The 13,955-nt window shown below is 49.4% G+C and overlaps 2 protein-coding genes across 6 annotated transcripts in view; one reads left to right on the plus strand and one right to left on the minus strand.

Moving 5' to 3' along the window:
- Window positions 1-5,350, minus strand: part of Xpo5 (exportin 5) — a 47,867-nt gene extending 42,517 nt beyond the window's left edge. Inside the window, exons 1-4 of the mRNA XM_042266087.2 lie at window positions 5,126-5,350; window positions 3,384-3,505; window positions 2,472-2,544; window positions 14-151 (exon numbers count right to left, since the gene is read on the minus strand). Coding sequence (XP_042122021.1) covers window positions 14-151; window positions 2,472-2,544; window positions 3,384-3,505; window positions 5,126-5,230 — 438 coding nt within the window. The 5' untranslated portion in view covers window positions 5,231-5,350. The remainder of the gene's footprint in view (window positions 1-13; window positions 152-2,471; window positions 2,545-3,383; window positions 3,506-5,125) is intronic.
- Polh (DNA polymerase eta) overlaps window positions 4,769-13,955 on the plus strand; it is a 41,266-nt gene continuing 32,079 nt past the window's right edge. Inside the window, exons 1-2 of one of the 5 annotated variants that reach the window (XM_076557746.1) lie at window positions 5,419-5,741; window positions 6,392-6,458. The gene's annotated coding sequence lies outside the window, so the exon portion shown is untranslated. Of the gene's footprint in view, window positions 4,971-5,418; window positions 5,742-6,391; window positions 6,459-10,456; window positions 10,578-13,955 lie in introns of those variants that run through there. The other 4 variants (XM_042266088.2, XM_042266090.2, XM_042266089.2 and 1 more) reach the window with 4 other exon arrangements.

The following is a 13,955-nucleotide window of genomic DNA, read 5'->3' on the forward strand; positions in this document are numbered from 1 at the left end:
ATGTGCTCCATACCCCTTGTCTGGAGAGCGTGTCCAGCTCCATTAGCATGTCAGGCCAGTGCTGTGGCCATTCTCGCTTGATCATTTCTACCACAATCCTAGACAGAACATCTTTAATGTGGTTCTCCTCCTCCAGAATACTCAATGTTCCCTGGGGGGAAAAAAGAGAGAGAAAGAAATATTCTGGAGACTGTAAGACTGAATTCTACACATAAAAACTGGGCTATAAAAACACAGAACCCTTGGCCTTGGAATATAACCCGGTTGGCTGGGGTCCTGGCTTTGATCCCAATAGGACATAAACTGAGTGTGGAGGTACACACCTGTAATCTCATACAGGGGAAGTGGAGGCTGGAGAATCAGAAGACAACTTTTGAGTCATCCTCAGAGCCAGTGACACGGCTCAATAGGTACAAAGTGCTTCCTGTAAGCCTGGTGTCCTGGGTTCAACTCAAGTAACTCATGCTAGGAGGAGAGAGCTGACTTCTCAAAGCTGCCCTCTGACCTTCGTCAATGTCTGGGCTCTGTCTATGCTTGAGTGTGTGCACACAATGACAGAATAAGTGTCATTCTCTACCACGTGTGAAGTTTGTGCCCAGCCTGAGCCACATGAAACCATGCCTCAAGAAAAGGGGTGATGTGGGTTTCAGGAGATGGCTCAGTGAGTAAAGGTTCTTGTCTCCAAGGCTGACCAGCTCAGTTCCAATCCCAGAAACCATATGGTGGAAACAGAGAACCAATTCCCTCAAGTTATCCTCTGCTCTTCCAACACACACCACAGTACTCATGCCACACCCAGCCTCCCCCCCCCCCAGCCATAATGAATGGAATAAAAAACAATGTTACAGACCACACTAATCATCAGGACTCCTTTGAACCTAAACCTGTTCTCCATGTATGAATCACTAGTCCTGCATTCTCACTGAGCATTGTTCCCACTTAAAACATAAATGAAGGTTTCAACAGCTAATAAATGGGTCAGAGCCAGGAAAACATGGCTGCTCTTATTCACAAACTGAAGAGGCTTTCATATTGCTTTTTGTGAAGACCATAGTGGAATACAGAAATAAGGCCTGCACTGGGAAACTGGTAGACTGGGAGGGCATCGAGGAGCACTATCGCACCAGTAGTTCTAATATTAAAAGAGAAAGATAAACTATCACTGTCTCCCAAGAATTTAAACTTTAAAACTGATAATCCATCACTGCCAATCTCTGTAGGACTAATGAATTACAAGTCTTAACTAGCTAAACTAATCATAATTTTGCAAAGCATATTTTTTTCCTATTAAAAAGGCCAGGTTGGTAGTGCTTGCCTGTAATTCCAGTACACAGGAGCGTCAGAAATTCAAGTTTATTCTCAGCTGCATAGCAAGACTGAAGCTGCCCTGGGCTTCACAAGAAGCTGTCTCAAAAGACACCCCCACCAAATATGTGGGTATCCCCCTTTTCATATTCTTTGTAATAGGGAAAAAAAAAAGACGGGCATGGTGGCTGATGCCTACAGTCCCAGCACACAGGAGGCTGAAGGAGGGACAACCGCTATGATGTGGAGGCCAGGATGGGATACACAATGAAGTCAGTCCTAGCTCGAAAAAAAGGAGGGCTGGCCCGACACGGGGGAGTGCACCTTGAATCCCAGCGCTCAGGAGGCAGGGGAAAGAGAACAGTTTGAGACCACTCAGAACTACACAGTGAGACTGACTAAATTAAATAACTCAAAAGGCCATCAACTTATCGCATGCTTGAAGTCTTGTTCATGAGTGAACAAATCCACTCTGTATGATTTTCATCACACGTATCACAGTAGTTAAGGTTAAATAAAAAAGAAAAAAGACTCAAAGTGTTGCAATCATCTAATTTACATCTAAGAATCTTACTTACTTATTTTGAGGCAGGGTCTCTCTATGTAGCCTTCACTGTCCTGGCACTCACTATGTAGACCAGTCTGGCCTTGAACTCAGAGATCTGCCCACTTCTGCTTCCCACATGCTGGGATCAAAGATGTGTGACAGGACTTTCAGCTACATCTAAGAATCCTATTCATGCCAGGCGGTGGTGGCACTCACCGTTAATCCCAGCGCTTGGGAGGTAGAGGCAGCCAGCCAGCCTGGTCTACAGAGTGAGCTCTAGTACAGGAAGTATAGGCAGGGCAACCAAACTAAGGATGATGGGAAGGAGAGGGGCAGAGTCAGAGGGTCACCACCCAGACACAGAGGCAGCAGACGAATGTGCTAATAAAGGTACCGCCACGTGGCAGAGCGTAAATAAGGAATATGGGTTAACTTAAAAATGTAAGAGCTAGTTAGTAACAAGACTAAGCTTTCAGCCAAGCATTTATAATTCATATTTAGCCTCTGAGTTGGTTATTTGGGACTGGGTGGTCAGGACAGGAGAGTCAGTTTAGAGGGAAGCCAGGACTTTTTACACAGATGTCTAGGAACACAAATCTCCCAATACCCCTTGGCTCACATTTGCCATCAGCTCCATGACACTGTTCTTCAGATAAACCTTCTCCAATCGAGACATGCTGTTCCATCGAAACCTGACCACCAAAACAAAATCAACAAAACCATATCAGAACTTTCTTCTTCAAAAGAATATCTGTTTCCAGCTTTACATTTTTATATTTTCTTTCATTAAGAAAGTATACTTGCTGCCAGGCGGTGGTGGCACACACCTTTAATCCCCTCACTTGAGGCAGACAGGCTGATCTCTGTGAGTTCAAGGCCAGCCTGGTCTACAGAGTGAGTTCCAGGACAACCAGGGCTACACAGAGAAACCCTATCGTAAGAAACAAACAAACAAACAAAAAATTTCTACTTTTGATTCTGTACTTACTCTTCAGAGAATGAAGAAAAAAAATCCACACTAAGCCAGACAACAGAGATTCTTAAGAAGCTTCATATATGCCTTTGTGCATTAATTAACATTTATACAGTATTATTGTCACAAATCAGCTTTTCTCCTTGATTTTGTTGATAGCCCAAAGGCAAATGTCCATCTAGCCATTCACAATATTGATGCTTTTCAAGGAGAAAAAAAAAAAAAACTTTTCTGTTTCTTTTTTAAAACTTGGTTTCTTGATACAAAGTTTCACTCTGTAGCTCACTGTACTGAAACTATGTAGCCTTGTGGACCTAAATCTGGGGCAATCTTCCTGTTCAGTTTCTCAGTGCTCTAAGCATTGCAATGAGCGCCACCGTGCCTGGCTTGCTGACTGCGCAGCATGTGCAACATGCCTTACATGGACGACTTAACTGGATAAAAGTAAACCGCGGGAGTTCTGGCCTCTCCCAGTCACTGGAAAAGCACCTGTGTAAGTCATAAAAGGATTAAAGACTTGCTCTCTTCAGCAAACTGCAGTGGCCAAGAGCTCCTTACTTGACAACATGTTCCAGGATCTGAAGGCCAAAATGTCTGACAACGGCAATCTGTGTTATTTCAGCCAACCTCAAGCCACACGGGACACAGATAGGGCACTTCTCTTTAAACTCTTCACAAAACTGAAAGAAGAAAAGTTAATATTTCCACGGGGAAACATGAGAAAATGGAGAGTAAAAATCCTAAGAAAATTTCAACCTTAGCTGATGGTGTCCGTGTTACTGGGAACTGAACCTTTCATGTACTAGGCAAACACACTACCACTAAACTATATCCTCAGCTTTCTCTCTCTTTTTGGTATATGTATGCAATGTATTCATGTATGTGCACATGCATGTAGCTGGGCAAGCAAATGAACGCCAGAGACTAAAGATTGCTTTTCTCCAGGCTGTTTTGAGAACCTGGAACTCATGGTTTGGCTAGACTGGCCGGCCATCCAGCTCAGGGATCTGCTGGTATCTTCCAGAGCCATGTCTGGATGACAGCACCCAGCCATGAACAAGCACTTCATCCGCTAAGCCATCTGTTTACTTACAGGAAAGGGTCTCCCTAAGTTGCTCAGGCCGGTCTTTAACTTTTGAATGGCCTGCCTTAGTCTCTTGAGTAGCAAGAGACTGTCACTAGGCCTGTCTTAGCAAGAGACTGTCACTAGGTCTGTCTTTTTAGCTGTATTTTTAAGCTGCAAAATCTAGATTAGCGCTACTGATATAATCCACTTTGACAGTAGTCATGTTAATACTAAAAAGAAAGTGGACCTAAAAGTGTGAAAAGAAAGTTAGACATATACCCATTAGAGGTGGAATGTTAACCCCTAGAGTTAGCTTTAAAAAATACGGGTGACAGGGAGAGACAGTAAACAAGCAAATCTGTGTATCATCTGAGTTTCTGTCACAGGCCTGTTCAGGATCACTGTAGTATTCTATTTCTGTGCCTAAGTAAAACTCTTCACAATAAGAAACAAAACAAAACAAAAACCACAGTTGTTTGATTCCAAACCTTGTACCACATACATCTCTATGTTGGTGCTCACTCTAATGGGGAAGACTCTCTGTTGCAGGTATTAGCGTTCCCAAATAGCAAAACTTGAGCTAGACCTTGGGGCATTGCACCTCAAGAGAACTACTTCCAGGAAATCAAAGTGCCTTTGTGAAAATGCAAAGCCAGCGGTAAAGCTCATCTTAGCGCAAAAATAGCCAAAGAGTATCTCCCTCCTATTAACATGGGGAGAGTGCTACAAATCAGCCAGAGACGCCCAAGACTCCAAGGAGAGACAAGTAAGGATGTAAGAAAAGGGATAGTCGGGGATCGGAAATCCGCACAAGTCTGGAATGGATCAGCAGGGAAGAATACGGGGCACTGGGGGCAGAATTTGCACGTGCGCTTCCAGATCGCCAGGCAATGTGTGGCTAGCCGGGGCGTCAGGAGGAGCGCTGCCTGCGGTGATCGTGGTGTGGTTTAGAGTGAAAAGACGTGAGGAGTGGGCAGAAAGGCCACTGAGAAGTGGCTAGAGAATGCGCGGCAGTTAGCGACCCTCGAGTTCAAGGCAAAGACAGGCGCACAAGCAAGAGAAGACCCAAGTGGGAAGAGGTGAGGAGGGCCGCACGACCAGAAGCCACTGTCCCCACGGGGAGTGGGAGGTCCAAGGGCCGCAGAGGCGGGAGACAAATGAGTTTGGAAAGGCCGTAGGGGAACCCTGGGGTAGGGGTCTCGGGGCAGGCCCTGGGCGCCAGGACTCCAGCTACCTTGAGGGCTTCCAGCCGGTAGCGCTGGGTGGAGCTGGGGTCCATCATGACCGTCACCGCTTTCACTAGCTCCTCGCACAGCGCGTTCACTTGCTCCATCTCCATGGCTAGAGCCGAGAACACCACCGCCGTCCCGGGAGCACGAGGCACACAGGGCACCCCTGGCGGGGCCACACGTTGATACCAGGCCGCGGCGGGCAGGGGGGGGTGGGGAGCGGGAGGAGGAGCGTGAGCACCAAGAGGCTGCAGCTGGGAAGAAGCCAGCGCTGCGCAGGCGCTGGGCCCGGGCCTGCGCATGCGCGCGCGGAAGTGGCGGCTCCGTGAGCGCGCCGCGCCTGGCCGGGCGGGGCGGGGGACGGAAGTTCCGCGGTGCGCAGGCGCGCCAACCGTCGCTCGCTGGGCGCCTTTCTGAACTCTGGCTGTGAGGACCGCTCGCCGGGATCCTGGGGACACCGGTCCGGTTCTCCGCCGTCACGGGCAGTCCGTCTCTCTCGGAATTGGCCTGCTCCTGGGGAGGCGACGACATTGTCCAGGCGCCGTCCTTCTCCCTCCAGGGGACTCAGCCCGGAGCCCGCGGCGTCGCGCGGGACAGTTTTGACTGGTGCTGGTCGCCGCGGTAAGAACCTTGAAACGCGGTTGGGAATCGCTGTGTCGGGATACTTCCGTTGGCTTGGCTCCCGGTTTTACTTGGAGTAACTGGGGGTACACGGGGCCGACATGGAAACATGTTTCCGGGGAGCGAAGGCCCTGAAATGGTCTCTTGTAGGGTCGTTTTCTTGTAACTTACACCGTCCTCTTCACCTGTACATATTTTCTTGTGCGTGTTCCTGCACGGCCCGCTCCGAATGTGTTTTGTACAGAATGGGATAAACCGAAATGTTTTCAAACGCATCCCACCACGCCTTTGGCAGACTGAGGCAGGAGGATTGCTTCGGGTTTGGGGACAGCCTGGGCTACAGTGTGAGACCCTGCTTCGGAGAGACAGAGACAGCCAAACCCAAATTAACGTAATCCTTTCGGGAGCAAAGTTTGGGCGTCTTGATTTTACACCGATACATATATTAAATACAAAAAGAACACATAAACTGAAAGGCTTAACAACTTCACTCTGTTATTTTGCGTATGTTTTATGAGGTGTACTTTTTTTCTATTTAGTAAATGTTTCCTGCCCTTAAATCACAGCTTCTTGTTTTACCTCTGATATTTATATCGAATATGGTACTTCCCTGTATTGATTGTGACAACACATTTGCCGTTTTCTGACAGAAAATCCTCTTCAAAACAAAGGGATACCTGACTTGCGGCTTTTTAACCTAAGATCGCCTTGTGTTAGGTGAGTGATTTGTAAGGAGTTAATGCCTTGAGTGTTCAGATTTTTAATGATTTATTTTCTTTACACTAGCACTCAGCTTTGTAGTTGTTGCTTGGCACTTTTTTCTCGGTGAATGTTCATTTGAGAAATTTGTTACAGTTAGGTGCTCACTCATCTGTATAACCTGTTTCTTATATTCAAATCATGAATACCCTGTGGCTCTGTGAAAGTATTATTTATGATAGGCCGGGTATGCAAAGCTGCTGCATGGTGGAAATGTCTTGAGAACCTTTAAAAATCATGATGCCATGACAATGGTGGCTGTACTTGTAATCTCAGCATTTAGCAGGAGGATCAAGGAGTTCTAGGTCATTTGTGGCGACAGAGCAAGTTTTTAGGCCAATTTGGGCTACATGAAATTCTGTCTTTTAAAAATAAATAAAGGGGGAAATAAATAAAAGAACCACTCCTCAAAACAGAAAAGAAATTCTACAAATAGAAAATCACTGAACATCACAAAGTAGTTGTTGCAGGTGGGATCTATTGAAAGTTGCTTATTATTGGAAATTTGCAGAGAAACAGGGCATTTACGTAGTATTCATTTATTCTCTTCATTTGTGTGTGTGTGTCTTCTTCTTGAAACAAAGTTCTTTCCATGTAGCTCAGGCTGGCCTTGAACTTAAAATCTTCTTGCCTCAGCCTGTTGAGTGCTGGAATTACAGAAGTGTGCCACCATGTTTTTAAAGAGTATTTCAAAGTAAACAGTTTGCATGATGACAATTGTGGTGACAGCTGTTCTTTAGTCCCAGCAGAGGCAAGTGAGTCTCTGTGACTTTGAAGCCAGCCTGGTCTACATAGTGGATTACAGGCTAGCCAGAGCTACCCTGTCTCACCACCACCTCCAATTTTGCATATGACCTATGCCATTGTACACACGCACACGCACACAGAGGCACTTGCTAAGGTTCAAAGTTGTGGTCTTGAGAATGCTAGGAAAGAACTCTAACATTGAGTAATACACCCCAGCCTCTCCCAGATACTTCTAATTATAATACCTAGCACAATATTATTATTATATAAATAAATATACTGTATCTTTTAGAGAATGATGAGAAGTATCTATATACAGTCATTTAACATTTTTCCTGCATGTTTTCAATCTGAGGTTGATTGATATGCAACATTTTCTTTTTCTCCTAAATTTACGATTGGGATCTATCTATCAACTAGATTACCCGTTGGTTCTCTCCCCCTAGTGTACATCATTGGTTTTTGGTCTGTGTAGTTTAAATTTTCATTTTCCCATGAATGATGATGCTGAGTCCATTATTAGGCACTGTGGTGATTTGAGTGACAGTGACCTCCACCCCCACCCCCAGTATGTTTGAATGCTGGGTCCTAAGTGAAACCATTTGGAAAGAATTAGAGGTGTGGCCTTGTTAGTGGAGCTGGGTCACTGGGGGTCGGCTTTAAGGTTTCAAAAAGCCCACACTAGGCCCGGTCTCTTCTCTCTGCTTGCAGACCAGGATGTAAAGCTTTCAGCTACTGCTTCAGCCCCATTTATGCCTGCTTCCCACCATGATGATCATGGACTAATGCTCTAAACTGTTACCAATCACCCAACTAAATTCATTCTCTCTCTCTCTCTCTCTCTCTCTCTCTCTCTCTCTCTCTCTCTCTCTTAAAATTGCTCATTTTATTTTTAATTATGGGGATGGTGTCCAAAAGAGGACATCAGATCTCTGGGAGCTGGAGTTATAGGTAGTTTGGAGCCACCTGGTGTGGATGTTGGGAACCAAACTCAGGTCCTCTGTAAGAGCACTACACCTTCTTCTTTTTTTTTGTAATGCTGAATGCCGTTTATTGAAGGAGGGAGGAGGGCTTAAATGCAGGCTTATAGCACAATGGGAGAACCCCAGAGGGCAGAAGTTCACTACTGATGTTTTACAATCTTGCATCTAAGCTGTTAATGCCCAATATGCAGGATACACAGACAAGGAACTTCCCTTAAGCATTCAGGAGGGTGGAACCCGGGAGGGAATTAGCATTGGGAGGATATCAAGGTCAAGGTCAGCAAGCAAGGCAACAGTTACACAAAACGGGGGCCAGGGCCCTACAGGTCCCCCTGAAAGCCCCGCCCCCCCCCCATCCCAATAACTTAGTCTAAGAATCGCCATTCTGCAAGGCAAGTACCAGAGAAAGAGGAGTTCATAACTGTGGTCGGCCACCCGGCCTTGGGAGAGATAACTGTGGTTGGCCACCCGGCCTTGGGAGAGAAACCGTTGAGTCAAAACGGGATATCTGTGGTTGGCCACCTGGCCTTGGGGAATAAACAGTTGGGCTAGGAAAACACCCACTGTACCCTAGGCAAGGCCAAGTCAGCCACACACACCAAATTTCCGAGAATTAAAAATATGTCCCCAAGTTCACCCTGGCCTTCTTTGAAACAACCAATGGGAACCCTGTAACTATGCTTCTCGCTTCTGTAACCGTGCCTCTGCCCCTGGGATCCTATAAAAAGTCCCCCTTACCCTAGGAAGGCGCGCAAGTCCTCCAAGAGACTTCAGCGCCCCATGTACCTGTGTATCTAAATAAACCCTCTTGCTGTTTGCATCTGATCCGTGGTTTCGGCGTGTTCCTTGGGTTTGGGGTCTCTCCTGAGGGAAGATCTCCTGTGGGGGTCTTTCATTTGGGGGCTCGTCCGGGATCGAGACCCCTCCCTGGGACCACCAACCCACCGTCAGGAGGTAAGCCGGCCGGCCTCGGTATATGTCATCCCTGTCCTGTCTGAGTGTTGTCTGTCTGTCTGCGCGCATCTGATAATCTGTCTGTGGCGGTGGGGGCTGAAGGAGCTGACGAGCTTGGACTTCGCCCACCGTAACCCTGGAAGACGTTCCACGGGTGTCTGAAGTCCCCTCAGGGGCACGGTTTTTCAGGGCCACTCACGTATCCGAGGGATACGTGGTGTTGGTCGTTGACGAGGGGTCCGGACCCTCGCAGTCTCCTTCTGAGTTTTTGCTTTCGGTTTGGAACCGAAGCCGCGCAGCGCGTGTTAGTCTTATTTGCGTTTGTCTGTCGTTCTTCATTTTCTGTTTAACTGTTCTTCTCCTAGAAACAGCTATGGGACAGACTGTCACCACCACCCTGAGCCTCACGCTTAACCACTGGTCGGTCGTGAAGGCACGAGCCAACAATGAGGGAGTTGTAGTCAAGAAGAATAAATGGGACACCTTTTGCGAGGCCGAATGGGTCATGATGGATGTAGGATGACCTCCCGAGGGAACCTTTAACCTCAGTCTTATTTCACAGGTGGAGGGAAAAGTTTTCGCTCCGAGTCCCCATGGCCACCCGGACCAGGTCCCATACATCGCCATATGGAGACTCCTGGCGACCGAACCCCCCCCCCCATGGGTTAGGCCGTTTCTCTCCCCTCCAGCGCCCCAGGCCTGCCCCCCGAGGGCACCACCGCCCCCTCTTGCCCCTCCTACTTCCTCCCTTTACCCTGTTCTCCCACGAAAGGATCCCCCTAAGACCCTTGTCCTTCCCCCGGACCCCAATTCACCTCTTATTGACCTCCTGACAGAGGACCCACCGCCATACCCGGGGAATCGGGGGCCGGAGGGACCGGCAGCCCCCGCGGCGGCACCAGAGGGACCGGCGCCCCGCCCCCCCCCCCCCCCCCCCCCCCCCCCCGCGGCCCCGAACAGCCTCTACATAGACAGCGGGAGGATGAGGCTCCGGCCCCCTCCCCAATTGCCGGTCACCTACGAGGAAGGTGCGACGAACCAGCCAAAGAATCCAGGGCCTTCCCCCTTCGGGAGGGCCCCAATCATCAGTTCCAATACTGGCCGTTTTCGGCCTCTGATCTTTACAACTGGAAGCAGCATAATCCTCCTTTCTCTAAGGACCCTGTTGCCTTGACTAACCTGATTGAGTCCATTTTAGTGACCCACCAGCCCACGTGGGACGACTGTCAGCAGTTAATGCAGACCCTCCTGACAGTGGAGGAGAAACAGCGAGTCTTCTTGGAGGCTCGGAAGCAGGTTCCTAGAGACGTTGGAAGACCCACCCAATTGCCTAATGTCATTGATGCAGCCTTTCCCCTCACCCACCCGAACTGGTTCTTCATGACCCCAGAAGGTAGGGAGCACCTACGTCTCTTTCGCCAGTTGCTCTTAGCGGGTCTCCGGGGGGCTGCTAGGCGCCCTACCAATTTGGCTCAGGTTAGAAATATGGTCCAGGGAAAGGATGAGACGCCGGCAGCATTCTTGGAAAGACTCAAAGAGGCCTATAGGATGTATACCCCGTACGATCCGGAAGATCCAGGACAGGCGCCGAGCGTCATCTTGTCTTTCATCTATCAGTCAAGTCCAGATATAAGGGCCAAGTTACAGAGACTAGAGGGACTGCACTCATTCAGTTTGTCAGATTTATTAAGAGAGGCAGAGATAGTTTTAAATAAGAGAGAAACTCCCGAAGAGCGGGAGGAGAGGATGTGGCAGAAACAGGAAGAGAGAGATAAGAAACATCATAGAGAAATAAGTAAAGTCCTGGCCGCTGTAGTGTCTCAGGGACAGGTCAGAGAGGGAGTTAGGGCGGGAGATCAAAGAAGGGCACCCCTTGACAAAGACCAGTGCGCCTACTGCAAAGCGAGAGGACATTGGGCTCGTGACTGCCCAAAGAAGCCTCAAGGGTCTCGGAGAACTAAGCCAAGGGCCACGGACCTCCTCAATCTGGAGGATTAGGGAGGTCAAGGCCAGGAGTCCCCCCCTGAGCCTAGGATAACTCTCAAGATCGGGAGGGCAGCCAGTGACCTTCCTAGTGGACACCGGGGCTCAACATTCAGTCCTGACCCATACCGGAGGCTCTCTCAGTGACCGCACAGCTTTGGTCCAGGGGGCCACAGGTAGCAGGAGGTATCGATGAACCACCGAGAGAAAGGTTCAGCTGGCATCTGGACAGGTAACCCACTCTTTTTTGCATATACCTGATTGCCCTCACCCATTATTGGGCCGAGACCTGTTGACTAAGCTCAAGGCTCAGATCTATTTTGATGACAAGGGGTCGACCGTTACAGGACCCAAAGGGACCCCCCTACAAGTCCTGGCCCTAAAATTGGAAGAGGAATACCGCCTGTTTGAATCCGAGCCCTCTAAGGGTCCACCACAAGGGATGCAGGACTGGTTGAGAGAATTTCCCTCGGCATGGGCAGAGACTGGCGGCTTGGGGCTGGCTCACAACCAACCCCCACTTGTTATTCAGTTAAAAGCCTCCGCCACTCCTGTTTCAATCAAACAGTATCCCATGTCCCGGGAAGCCCACGAGGGCATTAAACCACACATCCGGAGGCTCCTGGACCAGGGGGTACTTGTGCCCTGTCGATCCCCTTGGAATACCCCCCTCCTGCCTGTAAAAAAACCTGGGACAGGGGATTACAGACCGGTTCAAGACCTGAGGGAGGTTAATAAACGGGTTGAAGATATACACCCCATGGTGCCAAACCTTACAACCTCCTCAGCACTCTTCCACCAACCCACATTTGGTATACGATACTGGACTTAAAGGATGCCTTCTTCTGTTTGAGATTGCATTCCCAGAGCCAACTGCTGTTTGCTTTTGAATGGAGAGACCGAGAGATGGGACTTTCAGGACAGTTGACCTGGACTCGGCTCCCCCAGGGGTTTAAAAACAGCCCGACCCTCTTTGATGAAGCCCTACACTCAGACCTGGCCGAGTTCCGGGTCGAACATCCGGCCTTAATCTTGCTCCAATATGTGGATGACCTCCTCCTAGCGGCCAGAACCCAGGCTGAATGTTTAAGAGGCACTCGGGGCCTTTTGGCTAAACTGGGACAGAAGGGCTATCGGGCTTCGGCCAAGAAGGCCCAGATTTGCCAAAGCAAAGTCATTTACCTGGGTTACACCCTAGAGGGAGGACAGAGATGGCTCATGAAAGCAAGGAAGGAGGCCATAATCTCCATATCTCCTCCAAGGAACCCCCGCCAGGTGCGGGAGTTCCTAGGTACTGCCGGCTACTGCCGCCTCTGGATCCCAGGTTTTGCTGAGATGGCTGCCCCCCTGTATCCTCTCACCAAGCCCGGGGCCATGTTCCACTGGGGAGAGGAGCAACAACAGGCCTTTCAACGAATTAAGAGAACCTTACTTGAGTCACCAGCTCTTGGCCTACCAGATCTGACTAAGCCCTTTGAACTGTTCGTGGACGAGAACTCAGGCTTTGCAAAAGGAGTGCTGGTACAGAGACTGGGGCCATGGAAGAGACCTGTAGCTTATCTATCCAAGAAATTAGACCCAGTAGCTGCAGGTTGGCCCCCCTGTCTGCGCATGGTAGCCGCCATTGCTGTCTTGCTCAAGGACGCAGGGAAACTGACTTTGGGACAGCCATTAACTGTGTTATCCTCCCATGTGGTGGAAGCTCTGGTCCGACAGCCCCCAGATAGATGGCTCTCAAATTCCAGGATGACCCACTACCAGGCTCTGTTGTTAGACACAGACCGAGTGGTGTTCGGACCAGTTGTCTCCCTCAACCCCGCAACCCTGCTGCCCTTGCCAGACCCATCCGAGGAGCACAATTGCCTCCAGATTCTGGCGGAGGCCCATCGCACCCACTCCGACCTAACCGATCAACCGCTGTCGAACCCAGATTTCATCTGGTTCACGGATGGGAGCAGCTTCCTCCAAGAAGGAGAACGGAGGGCCAGAGCAGCCGTCACCACTGAATCAGAGGTAGTTTGGGCCTCACCGCTGCCGCCTGGAACATCGGCCCAAAAGGCAGAGCTGATCGCGCTGACCCAGGCCCTCCGGATGGCGGAAGGTAAGAGACTCACGGTCTATACCGATAGCAGATATGCCTTCGCTGCTGCCCATGTACATGGAGAAATCTACAGAAGAAGAGGCCTCTTGACCTCGGAGGGCAAGGAAATTAAGAACAAAAAGGAAATTTTAGACCTCTTAAGGGCATTGTTCCTCCCACATCAGCTCAGCATTATACATTGTCCCGGGCACCAAAAGGATGACTCTGTCGTAACATGGGGAAATCGGCTGGCTGATCTGACAGCCCGGACAGTCACCTTACAACTCCCTAGGGGCGACCAGCTGCTGGTCTTGCAGGACCAACAGCCAAGCAGGGACCCCATGCCCTACAGCTCGGAGGACCAGGAACTAGCAAAGAAAATGGGGGCGGAATGGAGCCCCGAGCGACAAGCTTACATCATGGATGACAAATTAGTTATGCCAACCTCCCACACCAAATACATGCTCAAGTTTCTCCACGCGCTAACCCATTTAAGCAAAAACAAGATGAGAGCCCTTCTGGCTGATGAGGCTTCGGACACTGTATTATTGAATCAGGAACAGGTCCTCCAACAGGTGACTTCCAGCTGCCCTGCTTGTGCCCAAGTTAACCCAGGAAAAGCCCATCTGAGCAGAGGGAGCCGCCTGCGAGGCCACTGCCCCGGAGTCCATTGGGAACTTGACTTCACCGAGATAAAACCCGGATTGT

The sequence above is a fragment of the Peromyscus maniculatus genome, chromosome 21 (genome assembly GCF_049852395.1).
Source record: "Peromyscus maniculatus bairdii isolate BWxNUB_F1_BW_parent chromosome 21, HU_Pman_BW_mat_3.1, whole genome shotgun sequence".
Classification (NCBI taxonomy): domain Eukaryota; kingdom Metazoa; phylum Chordata; class Mammalia; order Rodentia; family Cricetidae; genus Peromyscus; species Peromyscus maniculatus.